This window comes from Rhamphochromis longiceps, linkage group LG8, assembly GCF_057381845.1.
Source record: "Rhamphochromis longiceps isolate RC_006_pf linkage group LG8, R_longiceps_female_GT1.1, whole genome shotgun sequence".
Lineage (NCBI taxonomy): Eukaryota > Metazoa > Chordata > Actinopteri > Cichliformes > Cichlidae > Rhamphochromis > Rhamphochromis longiceps.
This window is the reverse complement of record NC_140564.1, coordinates 30,464,527-30,486,294: the sequence shown is the minus strand read 5'-3', so window position 1 is coordinate 30,486,294 and position 21,768 is coordinate 30,464,527. Positions and strand designations below refer to the sequence as shown.

The window sequence follows — 21,768 nt, the reverse complement described above, 5'->3', positions numbered from 1 at the left end:
TTCTCCTGTTATCCTTTCTATTATCTCTCCTCCCATTTCAGATTGAGGCCTCATTTGTTTTCTTCTTCTTGTTCCCGTCCCTGCTTTCCTGTCTTCATTTCCAAATTGCCATTTAAATCCCCATCATTTGCTGTCTCACCACGCTTCTCTTGTGCCTTCATATTTTCCTTCCCATTTTCATTGCCTTACTTTATTCATTATCCCTCCATCTGTGCTTTCTGACACTAATATCAAAAGTACCACAGCATATCTGTCAATTTGATCTAGCCTTTTCTGCCTTTTATCCGAGTTTATGTAATATCCAGCCCTGATAAACTTGGGGCTGCTTGCCTGCAGAAATACTTTGACTACTGATTTCATCTGAAAATGTCAAAATAGAGGCATTAGACCCGTCTTAATGTTTCTCATGGATATTATTATTATTATTATTAGTTAGAGTGATTCAGAGAAATAAGGACATATTTACACCATCTTTGTTTGTTCTGTAAAGTAAAGAGTATTGAGTCTTGTCAAATAACAAATTCTAATGCAGGTTTGCAGTGCATTGAAATTTTATGAAGCACAAAGTTTCCAACACTTCTTACTGTCACTGTAGTTTTCTCCATAGGAAAAAGATGAGTGCTGAATTCTGCTAGTAAAATATACTTGTAACTGTTGAATTCTTTAAAAAGACTAATATTTTCTAATAAGGCAAACAGATGCTGTCACTCAGTCTACCATTTCTCTTCTTTCAAACTCAGAATTTATGACTAAACTGCTTCGTACAACAGATCTTTTTAGTTTCTCCCACCTCTAGTTAGTGTCTAACTTAATGAAACTGGCCTCAGGTTTTCTTGCCTTTTAATATTTTTAATACTTTGCGCATTCTGGTTAAAAATACCTTGATAAGCTTTTTAAACGACGGGGGAAAAGCTATTGGTTAAAAGTTCTCAATACTGTTTACTCCAGCTGAGCACTCAGGAATAGTCACATCCTTAAGGACTTTTGCTGGACTGATTCATTGAGTTTGCAACTTATAGAAAGTTGGGAAAAAATGTTCTTTGAATTAAGTCTTTCAAACTTTTTCTGTTGCCTGCTCAGTGCATATTTTTCTCTTGATTATTTGCTCTGAGGATTTGGTATCTGACCATCTGTGCTCCCAAAATTATGTTTTTACCTTTTAAATAACTTAAATTTGAAAAATGAGTTAAACCCGTCGTTACATTTCTTGTCCTAGAATTAACGATGAGTCCTGTCTTTCTCAGACAATTAGCGTGTCTGTTAATGTGATTTACTGTGCACATGTCAGATTTCCTACCACTGCAAAGAGAAGAGTCTTGTGGCAGTATATGGAAATGGATGAACCTTTGATTGATACGTTGATTGAATTTAATGAACACAAGTGGAGGCGTAACCACTTGACAAGTGAGCAGTCACGCTTTGGTAATGAGCAGCTAATTGAGGCTGACTCTGTTTGTTATCTGCTCTGAGTCAGTGTGTACCAATGTACTGACTGACCTAATGTGTTTAAAGTAAACTCTACTGAGCCTTGAGATGCGATCAGTGAAATGCCAAAGGCACAGGTGATTGGTGAGTAAGGTTTAACTCGCTGGTTTCACGGTATAAAGAGAAGAACAAAGAGAGTGACAGGATCTGACACAGAGCTGACCTCCTGCACAGGCTTGTTTAAGCCTCCTGCTGTGTGGCTATAATGACTCTGCAGTGTTTCATAGCCTCCACCATCTGTGGAGCAGCGACAGTGTCCCCCTGGAGAACAAGGCTTTTGCTTTGCACATTTCCGGTTCTTTTTCATCTCACGCTGATCTCTTAAACAATGAAATGTAGAGGTGAGAAGTCTGTCCTTTTGTTTAACTGGGGCATCTGTGAACAGCTTGTGCAAGTAGATGTTATTGATGGCAGTCATTCACCTGCTGTCCTCAGGGAATAAGGATGTCATGTGGCAGTCCTACCAGTAGTCAACACACATTTTTGGTCCTTTTGTTCTAAATGGTATTGGTGCTTAAGTTAGTCTTAGACTAGGTGTCAGATGATTTTATCAGAGCAGCATAAGTTTAAATTATATAAAACTGTGGTGCATATTGACACAAAAAAAAGCTTTGTTGTGCTTTTTTCACCCATAAAATAACTTTAAAATCACACCACAACATCTCTAAGTGACTACTGGAAAAGGTTCTCAAACCACTGGGTGCCATGAGGGTGGCTAAATCCATCCTTCATATACAATCTAATATATAAATGTGATTCAGTGATCTTCTCCTTCCAAAGCTTTAAACGTAATTGTCCAATCACACATGTCTCAGACTTCCACAGACTCATTCGCAGGATAATGGCAGCAGTTCTGTGCTGAATCAGAGCAGGAAGAAAAACAGATGAAAACTGAGACGCGCAGCTGCTGAGCTTTAGTCACTTTTCATCAGAAAACACAGCAGCTGTTAAATTGTTGTTTTTTAAGCTCTTGTATTTGATTTCAGCCCAAACTGGGAAACACATGCTTGAAATTCTCAAATTTTACACTTATGGATCACAAAAAGGCACTTTATTCAGTCACTACAGTTGACCCTCGACGGCCCTTGATAGTCGGCATCTCTATTCCCCGACTGCAGCGCTCCAGAACTCGCTTACTGCCCATAAAGAAGCAGAAACACTCGCTTAGAATATTAACAAGAAGAGGCCTTTTTAGCTCGTGTTTACTGTTCATGTATCATCAAACTTCATGCAGCTTCTCCTGGGAGTTTTGGAGTCTAGTTCTCACAATATTGTGAAGTCTAATTTGTCTTATGGGAGTTCAATGCATCAGAACGAGAATAATATACCATCTTACATGTTTGGGAGTGTGATGAACAAAGTGGTTTACGGTGTTATGCAGCGGCAACTTTTCCATAGCTTGTAACATTCCTCTTCTTTGTCTTGTCCAAAGGCCTGGAGCAGGACTGAATCTCAGCCGCTGCATAGATCGCTTTGATGTGAGCCTCACTTGCGCAGCTTCACCTCTGAACTCCACTTCTCCATGTGCACTGAAAACCAACTTCTTTTCTTCCTTCCTTCCTCCCCACACCAGATTTAATCGATCGCATTTTTCGCTGTCAGTGCATTTTTACCCTGTTCTCAAAATGACCTACTTTGTGATCTTTCCCACTGTGAGAACAGCTCTTCTCTTTCTGTAGCAGGGAGAATAGATAACAACGGGAAAAGGGAAAGCACGGTGAGGGTGAGGCAAAAAAAAAAAAGACATGAAAGGAGATATGCCTGCTTGCTGCATTTTCACAGCTTAGTAAACACTGCAAGCAAAGGCTGTCTTATGGCAAAATCTCATTCTATACCGACCAGGGCAGTTGCTGCAAATGGTTTTCAGTGTTGCATTTGATCTTGTCTTTGAGGCTTTCCTTGCTTCTACAACAGTTAATAGGACACTTTTTGCCAGCCCAGAGGTACAAAGGGAAGGATGGAGATGTAGAGTAAAAATGTGGAATAAGCTGTAGATCCAGATGAAAGGAAATTATCTAAATGGTTCTGACTTGTTAGCTTTGACTTTTAGGAATCTAATATCTGCAATTGGAATATCTCCACCAGCATTCATTTTTCACTGAACTAAAGTGTCCTGCTGCAAACATTTCAGACCCATCAACACACTTAGCTCGCCATCAGAATTGCTTCTTCCCTCTGCATTTCTCTATTATTAATACACCAACCCTGCAGTTGCAGTTCTACCAAAACTTTTCTACATGGGCTCACTAATGCTAATTATAGAACTGAACTCAAAAGCCTCTCAGGCAGTTTTCACACTTTGAACCAGTCCAGACCTCAGTCACTTTAAACTGGGGCACTTTAAATCACTGTGTGTGGTTTGTTTTTGTTCTAGATGGACATCACTAACCTCTACCTGTAGTATGTATGCATTCCTTATACCCGGAAAAAATGATTTTAAGTCTGATGCGGGTATTTGTAATGATCGTTTGTGCTGCCTCACGGCCTGTGCATCTTTCCATTTCCTCTGCAGCAGTGTGAATATAGCACACGGGGGCACGTGAGACATGCGATGCAGCCATGTGAGACACAAAAACGGTGCGACAGTGAGAGGAAGAGAGATGCTGTATCAGGTCTGCTGTTAAATATAAGCCTGTGTAGCAAATAAGGAAGAGGAAATGTAAAGAAAATGAAAAGAAAAGTGGAACAGGATGCAAAAATGCAGATTCTGTGTTCTCTCTACTTTTTAATATGCCATTTTTAAATGCGTAAGTCTCAGAGCAGAGATGAGAAGCTTAAATGTGACATGCAAATTTAAAAAAGTAAGCCTGTAATCTGGAGGAAGGCTATGTAGTATGATTGAGAAGGGTAGCACAATTATCAGCGACTAGCTGTCCCTCAAAGTAACTTATACAGGACTAAACACCTTAAAGCTTTATTTTTTTCAGTGTATTTATGTTTATTAACACCATCTCAACTTTCCACTGTTAAGCTGAAATAAAACGAATCTCCTCGTAAATGTACCTGCATCTCGTGGATATGAAACACATGATGATGATGACATGTAAGCCCCTTGATTAGTCTATGGCTAATGACTCAGTGAAACTGTAATATGTAATGGGCTTTGCTGTTTTTATAGCTCTTCTAAAACCTGAGTTGAAATGTGTTTTGAAAAATGAAAACAAACTAACATCAAAAACATAAAAACACAAAAGAACATGAAAGCAAAATATGTAAGTATAAAGAAGACATTATAAAAGGTTTTTAAAACTGAGTAATCGATTAAGCTGTTTTAAAAGTTCACAATCACACTTGTTTCATTTCTGTAACGTAGAACATTGTAACAGCAACCGATCTGACGGCTCTGAGTGCAGAGTGAAGGGTAAATGGCTGACATCATTGTTTAGATGTAAACAAGAAAAGACTATAAATCATGTTTTGTTGGTGAAGGCAGGCATTCCTGTAAACTTTCTGCATGGGCACAAAAAATTCACAGTGCCTGCTTGTAGTGCAGTGCGATTATATTTCTTTATCTTTTGTTATCCTTGTGGTAACCATCATTGCTTACTTCCTTGTTTATTCTGATTCACAACTGTAATATTTTTTGCTGATATGCAGCATCTCAAAAAGCTGAATTTGTAGAAAACAATAAAGTAGCCATACTGAGCAATTAGGTGAGTTTCACTTATTATGCTACATACCTTTAACTAATTGCTGTGCCTCATTGTTTTGTGGAAAACTAGTTGTGCGTTGCTTAGCATGAAGTGAATAAATAAATAAATAATTAATGAGTGATATCTTTATTAAAACAGTTCTTGTTCAGCTGTACTGTAAACACATATATCAGTAGCTGCTGGAAAGGTTACCCACACATACAAAGGGTGTCAAAACTACAACACAACAAATGTCCAGCCTCACATAAATAATTTAACCATTTTGTATGGAAAAGCATCTCTGGTGTGCAGCACATCCATCTTTTCAAGAGAGAATTGGCCTCGTTTGTTTGGTGTGTGTAGAAATCTTTTTTTTTTTTTTTTTTACCCAGAAAACACACAAAATCAATAAGGCATGCACACCATACAATTTTATTGTTATTACTGAGTGTATGTTAGTGAATCTCAAGCATTTAAAATTACTGCGTGTAGCAGGCACTGCTACTTTCACTTTCCTTCACCCAAAGTGGTGAGGTTGTCTAAAGGGAGAAGATGAAACCAGTAAAGGCTGAAACTAAGAAATAAGAGTTAATAATATGTATACTTTATTAATTCCCGTTGGGAAATTTGTCCTCTGCATTTAACCCTTTCACTCAGTGAAGCAGTGGGCAGCCAACAATCCAGCACCCAGGGAGCAGTGTGTAGGTACCTTGCTCAGGCGTACCTCAGAGTAGCCGTTCAGTGGATTTGAAACCCCGACCTTCCGATCACGGGGTGACCAAAAGCAGCTATTGGAGAGTTTAAGTTGTAACGAGCAAGAATGGAAGCTTTTGTCATGAATTTGACACGTTAAGCATTTGAAACTGTGGATGTCATCATTGTGCATTAAATGTTTGTCATACCTTCATCGTCTGTGCTCATGCACGGCCGGTGGCATTTCTAAATTTGTTTGTACAAAGCCGGGAGGAAAATACTGATTAAATATTCGTGTGTTTGAAGAGCTTGTGCACCGATTTGTGTGTAGTTACTGTTAGTGAACGATGCCCCGTGCCTGTACTGTAAAGGGAATGCTTTTAAAGTGTGTAAAGTCATGGCTGTATAGTTGTAGCTTTAATGTGCACAAGAAATCCTGAAATCCATCAGTCAAGTTGGCCTGCGGTGCCTGAACTTCATGCTCACTGTCAGGAACAAACATATGGCACATTTGTGCATGCCTTCCCTTCGTGAGGTTCCTCTCTTGATCTCTGTGATCTCCCAGCTGAAATATTGATGTAAGGAGACTGTTCTTTTTTTTCTTTTTATATATAGAAGGTGGCCTCACTTTTTCAGGACTGTCTGTAAGGAGGAGATCTGTGCTGAGGCTTTGACAGATCTCCAGTGTAGACCCAACTTTTGTTCTCGTGTGTCAGCCTGCAGGAGTTTCGGTTTCTTTTTTCTGTTTTTGTTCAGATCTATACCTTTCTCTATCCCTCAGCACACTTTCACAGCCTGATTCTTTCTCTTTGCTCTTTATTTTTTGTTCTTTTGAAGACGCCTTGTTTCGTACCGCTGCAGAGATTTCTGCATTGCATTATTTTCTCCTTGATAACCTGTTAAATAAGATTAGGACCAGAGTATAGAGAGAGGTTGGACGCTTGCAGTTTATCCTTAAAGCAAATATAGCTAAATAGGATATGTCACTCATGATGTCACTGGAAGCTCTTCAACCACATGTTAATATGATTGAGATTATTATCCAGATATTTCTTTTCTTCTCCAATTTTGTAAGAGCTATTTGAATCATTGTAAAACTCCAAAACCATCACTGCCTCTGATTAAGCTCCTGCAGTAGTTTGTGTTCTGTGCTCCAACTTTGATCCTGTCCTCAAAGTCTTAAGTCTTTAGAGCAAGCCTAGCTTTGCAAAGTGGCCCTCCCCACTTCCCCACCTGCAGAGCTCATATATTTTTCAGCAGCAGCAAGCTTGGGGGACAGCCAGGTACACTATTAGAGGGATGACTCAGAAGTGGGACTGGATGGCTTAACAGACTGGAGGTAATCCTGCCTTCTCGACCTGAAAATAGTCTTTCCAACATCTCTTCCCCCCTTTTTCATTTTGCAACACTTTTCCTTTCAGATACCATTCTGCATAGGACTTTCTACATATTTTATATTTGTCTTTCCTTTTCATCACACTTAAACTTGACCTCGACCCTCCACAGTTTTGCGCTCAAGTTTTATTTTCACTCCCATTTCATCTAATCACTCATTTCAGTTCACCTTCTCTTTATTTTTCCCTTTCTCCTCCTGTTCTGCATCCTTCTCAGTGAAAGGGAATTACTTTAGGAAGCAAGTGAGGCTGGGCTCACATGGCATGAAGGGCAAAGACGCACAAAGGGAGCGAGGTTGGAGTAAAGGAAAGAATTGATTTTACAGTTGGAGAGGCCATGCAATGAAGGACCAAGTCTACCCTCGGGGCTCTGGCTCGTTATGGGAAAGGCCAGCCAGTGACCTTAAGACTCAACTGATCACGTTTTTCTATTCACAGATAAAGGCTTCTATTGGTTTTTATTGGAGTATTTATTCAGAGTAAAGGTTTGGAGCTGACAGATCAGAAAGGTGTCTGAGATCATTTTGGCTTTGTGAGAGTGTGTTACAGGGTATTATGTGTGTGTATACATGTGGGTATGTTGCTGTTTATGTGAGCCTAACCCTGTTTGCCCTTCACACGGAGCACAGCACAGCATCCCCTCTGGCAATTCAGCAGCGCGTTAGAGATGGGAGAGGTAGAGATGGACGGAGAGAGAGGCATATCTAAACATACTCACACCAACAGTCCCATTTCCTGGCTGGCAGCCATGACAGATGGGGGAGTTCAGCTCACGGGGGTTGCCATGGAAACCAGCATCGGTGGTAGTCTGAGCTTTTCCACTCTAAGCGGAGATGGAGAGCTGCACACACACTCTGCAGAGGAGTGCAGCGTGGGCAGCAGAAGCCTTTCGCTTGTTGTTTATGACTTCTTCTTCTTGTTGTTGTTGTGCAACAAGTCGGCGTTATCGGTTCACATTTCAGGGACAGAGATGGGAGGCAGTAATTGCGGATAATGAATTTGTTTATGCCACGATCGGTAATTGTGCCACTGAAGAAAGTGTGACAAGACAAGCACTTGACTGAACAGAGAGATGCATATTTATTTATCACACTTTCAGCTTCCTGTCGCCAGCCCTCCTGTCTACATTTCCATCTTCCCCTCCACCAGAGAGCAATTATCACTCTCATCTTCTCGTTCCCCTCCTCACATTTACATCACCTCGGATTTCTCTCTCGCTTTCTGCTAACAGCAACCACACGATTTATGCCGTTTTCTTCTCACTCTTTGATTCCCGTCATCGATCCTGTTTAAGAGCACCCGTTCACCCAGAAAGGGTCTAACTAGATGTGACAGGCACTAAAAGCCAATCCACTGCTGTGCTCCAACCCAGCACCACCATATGGATCATTCCTTCAACAGCAGAGCTGCATGAATTCTTCTCTGTTATTCATCTTAATTTTCTCAATCTGTGAGCTGAAACATGCTCGTACATACGTCTCCACTGTGTTGAAGGTTATTAAGATGCACAGCACCGTAATCATACACATTTCTCTCCCACATACACTCGTATACACCCACATAGCATAATCACGATTTATTTCCATAGCACGTTAGCATCTCATACATATATTCTTGCTTTAAAAACACATTCACACACACACAGATATAAAATTCTGTCATGGCGATCGCCAGGGCTTTATTCAGTTGCTCCCTGTAGCTTCATTTTTTATCGTTAAAGAGTTAGGAACTGAGAAATTTAGCTGCCTACTTATTTTTCCATTTAAAAGAATATTTCTACTCTGTTTTTTGGGCGGGGGGAATATTTGTTTGTCCAACAGCAAAATCATACTCACGAATATAAGTCTGCATCTGCCAGCCTCTTAGCTTAGCTTAGCAACACAGTCCTGTCAACTACTAAACTACTGACTATACTCAATATTTAGAAGCAAAGTGAATACATTTAGCTCAAATGAAATTGCAAGTTTTACACTTACATCTAGTTATATTCAGAAATGAATGAGTCATTGCAACATTTTGGCTGCTGTTAGCCTGCCAGCTGCCCAGTACTGCAAACATTTACAACTTGCCAAGCGTTTGACCACATGTAATACTAAAGCCTTGTTCACTGTGATGACTAGAAATCTTAAAGACTGCACTCTGTCAGCATTACATGCAGCTTGTAACTAGTGACTGACACCATAAAATCATCAGGAAAGTGTTTACTTAGTTTTTTTATGCACTTTTTTTTAGCAAGAGAAGTTGCTTGCTGTTTTCCATTAGAAAGAAACCAGTTTTAATGCATTATCCATAATAACTTTACTTTTCAGACCCAGAGGCTACATCCATATTATATATACTACATCGTGTGATTGTTATTGGATGAGAATGAGTGCAGGCAGTCTGCAGCTATCATGTTAAGTTGTATTTAATTGACATTTCCAGCAAATAGCTTCACATCACGGTCCACCTACACACCAGTTTTTATTTTTGTTGTTAGAGTGAATAGCTGTCGTCTAAGGGTTCAGGTGAGAAAAACAGACGTGCTTTGATTTGGCAGCCTGGATCATCAAGCACGTTCCAGGACCAAACCAGCACAGTGCCAGTTTGTACTCGTCGAGTATTCGTTTCAAATTGGTACACAAATACTGGCCATTTACTACCTTTAATGATCCATTTGAGCAGCATGTAAACAAAATACTATGTGTGCCCTTTTATATAAATATAGTTCAGATGGTTTTCAGTGGCTGATTCCGAGTAGAAAAGGCTCTGCAAGTTTCTGCAAAAACTTAGTTAACTGCAGCCACTACTACTAGTGCTGCTGTCTATTAATGCTAGCATGCTTGATACACTACTAGCAGTCACACTTCTAGGCTTAGACTGATTTGACACTAGATCAAGGGTTAGGGTTATTGTGGCGTGCAGTGAGATGCAGTCTCTAGTTTCTGTTATCAAGCCCATCCATGTTAGCCAAAGTGAAACAAATTCCCTTTTCTTTATTGTAATTTATTCTGTCGTCTGTAGCTTTAAGCTAAATCTGTATGTATGCAGCATTCGTTCAGCAAGTGCCTAATTTTATATTAAGTTTGTATTTTGCATATTTGTGTAAGATGTCATTAGTACCATAAATATACTGTAATATATTTATGGTACGTCTAAAGGGAAATGCTGTAATATTCTGTATGAATGCTAGTTATATTTCTTAATGAAAGCAATTTCAATAATTGATTTATTAATAAATTTATTTGCTTCACTAAGTGATTCCCATTGTGCTTTTGTTGCATGTGTGTGCCGTCATGTGCTACAGGCATGCTCAGATAAGAGGTCATTAATCTGTAAATGATGTAAAGGCTAATGTTTTGTTTCCCAGTCGTAGTCTCTAACACATGATGCGGTAATAGCTGGGCAGAGCGCAGTGTTAATCCACCCACTAACAGCTGTTTCTCCGGTTGACGTCGAGACGGCTAAAACCTCTGCAGTTGGCATGACAACACCACTTCCCACCGCCAATGTGTCACCAGCCATCATCAGCTATCTCAGCAGGGGTTTATAATCCACTGGCTGATGGATGACTATCTGCTGCAAAGAGTGGGATGAGTCTACTTTTCTTCAAGGCCAGTGACTAACTGAGGCCGGACTGACTGATCTGTTGGGTAAATGAATGAGCAGAGCTCAAACTAACCCAGAAACGTCTGTCTCGGTGTGGGAGGTTTCCAGTACATGTGAAGTAATGTACGGATTTACATTTCTGGGGTCTGTTCTGCAAAGATAGACTCTGACTATCACTCAGAGATGTTAAACATACAGCCATACATTAAAAACATAGACTGTATACTAAAAAAGGACCGAGCCACAATAATGTTACCAGTTGGTTTTGGACTTGAATTTAGGGGCCGATGGCGCGATATGGCAGCCTCGCTTCTGTCAGTCTGCCCCAGGGCAGCTGTGGCTACAACTGTAGCTTGCCTCCACCAGTGTGTGAATGCGAGAGTGAATGAATAGTTGCATTGTAAAGCGCTTTGGGTGCCTTGAAAAGCGCTATATAAATCCAATCCATTATTATTATTATTATTATTATTATTAGAAGCCTCGGTGTTGACATTTTGGTCAGTGTCAGGTTTGCTTATTGGAGCCACATGGTGGAATTAGGAGTTACTTATAGCGAGAAGCATCTATAAAGTGTACAGGTGCAAAGCTCAGGTGTAAATGCCTTCAAGATGCCTACCAAGCAACAAACTAATAAAATACCAGAATTTTAATTTCTAGAATATGGAGTTATTGGATGTCTTGCCAGCAAAGTAAGTTATATTATTTGTAAAATAGCTCTATAAACAGTGACACAGTGGTTAGCACTGGTGTCTTGCAGCAAGAAGGTCCTGGGTTCAAATCTACTGGCTACCTCTTGTCCCTGATTAGCTTTTACCCACAGTCCAAAAACAGGCTCATTAGGCTAATCAATGATTTGTGTTGCCACCCGCAAGACTGGCAACAGCTGCGCTAGGCTCCAGAGCACCCATGACCCCGAACTGGATAAGTGGAAGAAGATGGATGGCAGCCTAGCAGACAGCTGTCTGTGTCGGCACACCTGTTCAAAATGGGCACACGCCTAATTCCAGTTATTAAAAATTTCACACAATATACAGTTGCTATGAAGGCGGAAGCTTTCCATAAAGCGCAAACCCATTTTTAGCACCAGGCTTCAAACATGCTTTTTAATGCTGCCAAGAGAGCGATTATCAACCACGTGGTTACAAAGGAAATGTATATATTTCCTGACCAGTTGCAAGTTGTTAAGAACTTAAGTAGAGGTTTCAAATTGCTAATTGCTAATCACATGACACAGACATTAGAGTAGGTCTGTAACGTTTACAGCCACAGTAATTTAAAACGCCTACATGGGTGTGCAGTGTTTCTACTGTACCCGTGTATTTTCGTGCTGTGGCTTTGAACAGGGTGCAGCGGCAGTGTTTCTGCTGTCTTGACCATACAGGTCTTTAAAAGATTCAGCTTACAAACTAGTCTGCATCACATATCCAATGTGAGGTGCGATCGAATCTTTGCTGCAAAAAACACATTTTGGCCGATCTCCCCTTGGAGGTTTCCCTCCTTGTGCAGTTCTGGACTGCTTCCAGCACAGCTGTCACTCCATGGAGGTCCCCTCAACACTTGGATGTGCACTATGTAATTTCACCATGGATCAGTTTTCATGTTGAGAATCATCACTAGTAATAAGAACTAGTTCTATGATAAGTATTCATGCCATGCTTGTCATTCTTCAGCGGGGTTGTGCACCGTGAATTCTTTCCTCAGGGTCAAACACTTATTTGAGTCTTGGGTCATCACGAAACCTGCTCGTCACATTTGACTATCTGCAGCTTCATCCTCGTTCAGCAAATTTAATCCCAGTTGCAGGTTTCTGTTTTGACACACTGAATGCACATCACAGAGGCACATGTGCAAGGCGACAGGATGAAGCAATCTAAAAAAAACACACACAAAAAAAAAAAAGCATAATCAGCTAGATTTAATCAGATAATGTTTTTGAATTTTACGGCTGAAGTCATTAAACTTAAAGATCACATTTTGTACACTACTGCAAGTTAGTGCATGCTTTTTTTTCTTTAGTAGACTGGATTTCTCCTCCTCTCTCCAAATTTAAAATCTCCACATGAACCGGCTGATGGGGTTTTTGTTGTCCCTTTCTGACCTTGTAATAAGTCTGTGGTTGCTTGAGTGCACAGTGGGGGATTGTTAGATTTCTCTCTATAAGACTTTCTATGTAAAGTGACCCAGGGTGACATCTGTTAGTTGGTGTTACGTGAATAAAATTCCAAAGGATCTCTTTGATCTTCTGCCACAATCCTTTAAGCTGATTCCTGAGTTCAAAACTAAAAGGCAAGTTAGCCGCCACTAATAATTCCCCAAAACTCTTTAATAATCTGACCTCAAGTTTAAGCAACTCGAGGTCTTTCAACTGTGTTTTTAATTTAATACACTTTATAATTTAATTAGATTTTGTATTTCACTTTATACATCTTAATTTAATCATATATCTTTTCTGACTTTTATTTTAAGCATTACACAGAATTATTATGTTGTAATTTTGTTTGTAGACCGTGGATGTAAAAGCCCAACAATGGACAAGAGCTGGAAATTAGCAATAGCTATAGACTGTATGTGCAGCACACAGTGTCTGTGTGTACATATGTGAGTCTGACAGTGTGCATGACTGAGAAGGATTTTGTTTTTATGAAAGGAGAGTTTTTTTCTGAGCAAGATTTGTGGCTCCAAGATTTATTATTACTGCGTGAGTGTGACTGTGCATATACAGTAAGAGCATTTACAACATGAGCGTGTGTGTGTGTGTGTGTGTGTGTGTGTGTGTGTGTGTGTGTGTGTGTGTGTGTGTGTGTGTGACTGTGGTGTATTTCCAAGATTATGATGGAGTAAACATGATTAATGGCTTATACCTGTGCTCTCCCTCGTACACACATTCTGGTTACTAATGGATCTGCTTATTTTATCTCTGTGCATTAAACAGTGAAACCAGTGAGGCTGCAAATATTTTCTGATTGTAATGACCAGACTAATAATCCGAGGTTATGTTTGCAGATATTTTCATTAAGAACGTCTAATCAGTGTTCAGTAATTTGTCTGAATTCTAACAGGTATTTCTGTCTTTGTATTCTCCTTCCACAGTGAGAAGAGGAAGCTGCAGGTGAACATTGCGAGTCCCATCCAGTGCAGCATGAATGGCAGAAAGTGCACGGTCATCGTTGAGCCCAAGATCAACCAGTCGCAGCCGGACTTCACCAAGAGCCGGTCTGGGTACATCCTGGCTGTTCCTGGCAACTAAAGTGGGCCGAGACAGAAAAAGCAGCTGATTTTGAAGCTTTCTTGAATAATAATGATGATGATTCACTTGTTGTGTTGTTTTGCAGAGCTGCTAATAATGTGACAGAGCAGCTCGGTCCTCAGTTTGGAAAGCAATGCCAAATTTGAATTTTCAGTTGAATTCTAGGCGGGGGGTTTTTTTTATATGCACTATATGATTATGCACCAAAGAGGTGTTCGTTCTTTTTTTAGAATCAAAAATTGAAATGATTTGCTTTGTGCAATATTTTTTTTTATTGTGCATTGATTATTTTGAGTGGAGGTGAGAGGAGATTATGCAGCAACTGTTCTCAGAACCACTGATGTTGCATAAGAGACAAAAAAAATAAAATCCAAAGGCTTTGCAGCAATTCATAATCCCTGCAGCTCCGTGTGTAGGAGCCACATCAAAAGTGAAACCATAAAAAATTAAGTAAGAGAAAATTCATGTATGACTTTGATTCATCTAAATTGCTTTAAAACAGTAGAAACCTGTTTTTGTTTTCTAAATAACTTTAATTATAATTACTTTAGTTGCAGACTTGCCTGCGTAAGCGGTGAGTGGAAGGTTGTCCACTTATAGTTTTTGTTTCAATAGTCACAATCACTTAAAAGGACAGTGAGCGAGAATCAAATAGCACATTTTTCTTTTAGTTTTAGTCACAGGGTGTTGAGCTGGATGTGTTGAGCACATCCTGAACTTTGCAGCCAGCAACACGGAAAAAATCTACTAATTTTAATCTTGTAATCTTATAGTTTCTGTGCGATGTCTGCAGTTTTATAATAAACACGCTAACGCTGCTTATGTGAGGTTAGAACGTGCTGTTTGTGAACAGCAGTGCAAATATGTGTGCATGCAGAACTTACACTGCATTTGGTGTAAACAGGGATTCTGTAACTCGTTAACAAAAGTCAAATAAGTGGATGATGACATAAGCGTTACTTTGTTCCCTACAAGTGTTTTCAGTCCATATTTTCTCCAAACGTGAGACTTCATGTTCTTACTGGCCAGTACTGTATAATCCCATGTGAACTCCAGCTCCTAAATGCACTCTCATTTGCTGTCTTTGTGTCTAGTGAATAGCCTGATGACTTGTAGTGGCCCTTAGTCCTTTGGAATAGGATTCCACTTGACAAATATCCCCTTCATCAAAGGAGAGTGAGTGAGTGTGTGTGAGTGCGATTGAGGGAGTCTGTGTGTGTGTTGATTAGCTCTTTTCGCTCTTCACTTCTTGGCTCAGAGAGGCTGGCTGGTAGCCACCAAGAAGGAGCGAGGACAGAAGGGTGTGACGTCCTTAGTCAGACTGCTGTCCCCATGACTTTTCGTATATTTTGTGGTCTATTCAGAGACTTCATTTACATCTTATCTCACTAAAAAAAATTAATCACACTTCTCAAAGTGTGAAAAGCCAAATTGTACTAATCTAATCATCAGCGCGTGAAAGTGGCTCTGGGTCTGGTTTGTAATGTTCTTACAAGCTGTTAGGTGAGTGTCCATTGTTAGCACATTCCAATATGCTGTTTTTGTGTTTTTTAGATTAATTACAACAAAGTGTGGCAGCATAAAAATTGCAATATCTGTCTTTATGTGCATTGGATGGTGATATTCAAATTTCGGTGGTTTTCAGCAGTGCACATACAAACAAAACCAGGAAGCTTCCTGCAGAGTAGATCTTGAATTGTAAACACAGATGGCTGTGAAACTACAGTCGATGAAAGCCTAATGCTCATCTTCAGTCAGCAACAACACTCTTTGCTTTTCTTGTGTAAATACAGTTTTGCTACCATGCAACAAATATATAAGCTTAAAAGTAAAAACTCTTGACTCTGGCAGTTTTAAAATCATTCACACATAACCTCATTTAGTTGGTTTTTCAGGGTCTTTTGATAAAAGTTCATAATTTTGATCAGCCGATGACATTTCTACTTGTTAAGAAAAAAATGCTTGACAACAACATTTTTATAGCTAGAAAGCTGCATTCAAGAACTTCACAGACGCAGGTATTGAGCTATATGCAGCACTTAACATACTAATAAAATAAAAATTAAAATGGGTTCTTTCTGATTTGTCATTTGTCACCAAAAACATCTGCTAATGAAAGTCAGGTTGGTTCTAAAATAGGGAAGGAACAGTTATGCTGTCGGATGCTTTTGTTGAGTCCAAAGATTATCGGAAACTTTTAGTACTATATAATTATTCTGCCCACAGTCACAGGGCTGCATTGTCTCTGTGTAAAGACACAGGAAAGAATCTGGGTTAAGGAACAACAGCCCAAGGTTAGCAATGGAGTTCCCTCTGTGTCTGCCCTAGTTGAAGAGGCAGGCTTCGTCACAACTGAGAGGAAAACTTGTTAGCAGTCGTTTTAGCCACAGTTCTCTGACTGTGTCTGAGTGTTGTATGAACAAGTCATTTATCTAAATTAGCTTGTGAGTGCCCCTCTCCCCCATTTTTACCTCAGAGCTTTTCTGCTGGATGACCTTGTCCTGTTGCTTGATAAGACACAGAGTTGTTTGGGGAAATTGGTGCATTCGTGGTGTGGATTAAGGAAGTGACATTGGCAGCGCTAATAGGTGGTTTTCAGAGGAGCTCAGCAAAGTCTGTGTGTGTGTGTGTGTGTGTGTGTGTGTGTGTGTGTGTGTGTGTGTGTGTGTGTGTGTGTGTGTGTTAGCTATAACACTGCAGCTCTCCATATCCTCCAACATGCAGTAATCTCCCACAGGGCTTGTCCTCTCCTCTCCTCCTCTCTGCGCGGCTATTCACCGCTCATCATTAGGATGGACTCGGTGTCACTTCTCACTTCAGCGCTTCTCTCGTTGCTTTCTTAAGTTAAAGGGGGTTGGTGAACAAAGCCCTGCCCGGGATCCTTTCCTGTACTTGCTCTGCTTCTTTTCTCCTCTCTCCCTGCCCCATTCCTCCCTCCTTCTCTGTTTTTGCTTCCTCGGTCAAATCACTTGGCTGCCTGCCCAGCTAGGCTGGCTGTACCATCCTGCAAGGCGATGAAGATCCTTCAGATTTATACAATTCTTCAGTCATCCTGGAGTCGAGAGGTGTGGCAATAAAGAGGGAGAGTACACCTGCAACAAGACAAGGCAGGAAATATAAACGATCAGAAACAAAGCTCCTTTAAATACAGAGACAAAGATCTTAATAAATATGAAGGAAAGGAGAAGATCTCTTTGTCTTGGAGCCAGTGAAAAGCTTTGTCACATCTTTATAGGAACACTCACCTTACCTGTGCTCTCTGACAGGCGTCTTTACCAGCTTTGATTTTACACATTTCCGAATAGTTATTAAATCTGATGCACTAATGACTACCCACTCTGTTCACAACTACATGTGAATTATAGTCTCTGAATTAAGAGCAGTGGCCAAATCAAACCTTCAGCACCTTCAACTTCACAGCCAGCCTGTCAATATTGGGCCATTTCATTGATTCAAGTTGGAAACCTATCCAGAATAGCTCTGCCTCTTTACTGTCTGTAAATACTGACACACATACTTACTCACCTTGTCTTTGACAGAATTTCATGCCCTCAGCTCCAGAAGGAAGCATTATAGAACCTAAAAAACATATATATATATAAAACATAACTAACCCTCCGATAGCTTACATTTCATTCACCTGTATTTTGTTTTTTTATACCTTGAGGTTATTTAAACATACGTGTTTTGAAACTGATGGAAAATTAGTGCTGCAGGTCTGCAGTGGATCAAGTGTGTTTTGGGCACCACAGCTCTGCACTGGGAACATGACTGAAAACTATATCTGATGTCATGTAGTGTAGATGACAAACATGCAATTTCATTTTCACAATAATCTTCAGTACTTGGGCATTGTAGATTTAGCAAAGGTTACTGAAGCACACATACAGTCGTTGTGGATGTAACCACTGCATCAGAAATGCATTGATGCACAGTTAGTGCAATAAATGTTATACAGCACAAAATAGTCTGTGCATTCATTTTAATGGAGGGACATGTCGCCCGGTAATACAGTGATCTGGATGGCACATGTTTTTGGATATGTACACAGTGTGTTGTTGGCTGTGGGGTTTTCACGGGATTTATTAATATGGAAAAATCACAAAATTTATTCTTTAATGATTTTTATTAAAATCTTTGATGTGCGAGTCTAATCAAAGATAATTACTTTTCCTTTATGCTGATTAGAAGTTTTACCATAAGATTAAAAATCAAAGGCAAGATCAAATATGAATGTTAACATTTATGGACTTGTGCCATTCTTCACTTTATTGTGGCGTGCAGTGAGATGCAGTCTCTAGTTTCTGTTATCAAGCCCATCCATGTTAGCCAAAGTGAAACAAATTCCCTTTTCTTTATTGTAATTTATTCTGTCGTCTGTAGCTTTAAGCTAAATCTGTATGTATGCAGCATTCGTTCAGCAAGTGCCTAATTTTATATTAAGTTTGTATTTTGCATATTTGTGTAAGATGTCATTAGTACCATAAATATACTGTAATATATTTATGGTACGTCTAAAGGGAAATGCTGTAATATTCTGTATGAATGCTAGTTATATTTCTTAATGAAAGCAATTTCAATAATTGATTTATTAATAAATTTATTTGCTTCACTAAGTGATTCCCATTGTGCTTTTGTTGCATGTGTGTGCCGTCATGTGCTACAGGCATGCTCAGATAAGAGGTCATTAATCTGTAAATGATGTAAAGGCTAATGTTTTGTTTCCCAGTCGTAGTCTCTAACACATGATGCGGTAATAGCTGGGCAGAGCGCAGTGTTAATCCACCCACTAACAGCTGTTTCTCCGGTTGACGTCGAGACGGCTAAAACCTCTGCAGTTGGCATGACAACACCACTTCCCACCGCCAATGTGTCACCAGCCATCATCAGCTATCTCAGCAGGGGTTTATAATCCACTGGCTGATGGATGACTATCTGCTGCAAAGAGTGGGATGAGTCTACTTTTCTTCAAGGCCAGTGACTAACTGAGGCCGGACTGACTGATCTGTTGGGTAAATGAATGAGCAGAGCTCAAACTAACCCAGAAACGTCTGTCTCGGTGTGGGAGGTTTCCAGTACATGTGAAGTAATGTACGTATTTACATTTCTGGGGTCTGTTCTGCAAAGATAGACTCTGACTATCACTCAGAGATGTTAAACATACAGCCATACATTAAAAACATAGACTGTATACTAAAAAAGGACCGAGCCACAATAATGTTACCAGTTGGTTTTGGACTTGAATTTAGGGGCCGATGGCGCGATATGGCAGCCTCGCTTCTGTCAGTCTGCCCCAGGGCAGCTGTGGCTACAACTGTAGCTTGCCTCCACCAGTGTATGAATGCGAGAGTGAATGAATAGTTGCATTGTAAAGCGCTTTGGGTGCCTTGAAAAGCGCTATATAAATCCAATCCATTATTATTATTATTATTATTATTATTAGAAGCCTCGGTGTTGACATTTTGGTCAGTGTCAGGTTTGCTTATTGGAGCCACATGGTGGAATTAGGAGTTACTTATAGCGAGAAGCATCTATAAAGTGTACAGGTGCAAAGCTCAGGTGTAAATGCCTTCAAGATGCCTACCAAGCAACAAACTAATAAAATACCAGAATTTTAATTTCTAGAATATGGAGTTATTGGATGTCTTGCCAGCAAAGTAAGTTATATTATTTGTAAAATAGCTCTATAAACAGTGACACAGTGGTTAGCACTGGTGTCTTGCAGCAAGAAGGTCCTGGGTTCAAATCTACTGGCTACCTCTTGTCCCTGATTAGCTTTTACCCACAGTCCAAAAACAGGCTCATTAGGCTAATCAATGATTTGTGTTGCCGCCCGCAAGACTGGCAACAGCTGCGCTAGGCTCCAGAGCACCCATGACCCCGAACTGGATAAGTGGAAGAAGATGGATGGCAGCCTAGCAGACAGCTGTCTGTGTCGGCACACCTGTTCAAAATGGGCACACGCCTAATTCCAGTTATTAAAAATTTCACACAATATACAGTTGCTATGAAGGCGGAAGCTTTCCATAAAGAGCAAACCCATTTTTAGCACCAGGCTTCAAACATGCTTTTTAATGCTGCCAAGAGAGCGATTATCAACCACGTGGTTACAAAGGAAATGTATATATTTCCTGACCAGTTGCAAGTTGTTAAGAACTTAAGTAGAGGTTTCAAATTGCTAATTGCGCTGAGGTGTTTTTGTTCTTGACAATGACAATTATTGCTGATTATTTTGGGAAGACACAAAACATAGCTGACTGAGCTTTTCTTTAACAACATGAGAAAATATTTATGCTTGTGATTGTTGAATAAAAGGTTTGCAGTAATGTAAAGCATAAATCACTGAGGCTCAGGATGATCTCAGTGGACTGATGACAGCCTCACTCCACTACATTTCTATTTCTACTACAGTCTCTAAAAAAAGCTTGTTGTTGCTGACTCTATTTCCATCAGCACACAACAGAATATGATAGATTTTTATCTTTTAACACCACTGGTGAGCAAAGGAAACATGGCTCTTAATTAAGTAGCCTTAATTTGACCTGTCCTGCCCCTAAGCCATCAACGGTAATGTGCAGACCATCTGGTTACACATATTAACACCTACAATCAGAGAGGCTACTCTAATCTGTGAAATCAAATCAGGTCTTTCAAAACCCCACACATCTAGAAAAAAAAGAAAACCTGATACAAAAAACTATGGATGACAAAGTTGCACTCTGTATATTTACAGCTGTCACCAACAGTTTTATAGCACGTATGTCTCTGTCCCGCATGTGGGGGTTTCAAGGTCATTGCTCAAGAACATTAGTTGTGGATGTGGAGGCTAGGATCAGTTTTGCCAACACAGTAAAAGAGAGCCGAACAGAGCATGAACTGCCAGTTCAGATATAAACACAGGTGTGGAAATTAAAAGTTATATTTTCCTATGGCTCAGTAACACTGAACCTAGTACAGAGGGCAATTCCACTTCCTATTAATATTGTTCTGACAATGGCTGCAATTCACCTAGAGGGCACTCATGAGATAGTCCTCAATGAACTGAACTGAAATACAATATACAGCTTAAACAAACCATCTTCTGTTATGACTTTATTGTTTTCTAAGTCTTACAGGAAAGCAGATTTCCTCCCTTTATGGCACATGTTTTCATAGGTAATCTTAGGAGTGTTGTTATGAGCGAGTGGTGTCTAAATAGTGCTGGCATAAAAGTCCACTTTGTCCCACTGGACACAAACTGGCTGCAAATCGAGAAGGTTACAGCAGAAAATGCTCACGAAATGGTTCTGAATGGGCACGACTGAATAAAGCTGAACTAAATTATTATTGATCTATGATCCAAGACAAAAAGGGAAGACAGTGAAGACAATTTTGCTGTAAGACACTAGCATTGAGCTCATTCATATTGACTGATCACTTTCAGGATCATTGATAGTACAAGACTCCATTAGCAGTGATAGCACAGAGTCTAACTATATGTTAGAAGAGTAGTCAAACCACAACAGAAGCACATGTGTGTATATGAAGCAGCTGGTTGTGGTGGGTAAAAGTACGGTGGCCCTGAGAGACCAAACGGACTGCAACTTCAGAAAAAAGTGACTGCCAAAGTTATAACAGTTAAGTAGATGGTGTATGTGTTTTACAGAAATTGTGCTGCGATTGTAAGACATACTAAGCCTTTAGGTGTACCCAATAAAATGGCTCAGCACAGTTATCCTTAATTAAGTGG

At 40.0% G+C, this 21,768-nt stretch overlaps 1 protein-coding gene across 1 annotated transcript in view; it reads left to right on the top strand.

Annotated features, from left to right (window-relative positions):
• The window catches only part of myo1d (myosin 1D), a 129,000-nt gene extending 113,102 nt beyond the window's left edge, over positions 1–15,898 (top strand). Inside the window, exon 22 of the mRNA XM_085416984.1 lies at positions 13,883–15,898. Within this exon, the coding sequence (XP_085273110.1) occupies positions 13,883–14,039 (157 nt within the window). The 3' untranslated portion in view covers positions 14,040–15,898. The remainder of the gene's footprint in view (positions 1–13,882) is intronic.
• Positions 15,899–21,768: the final 5,870 nt, after the last annotated feature.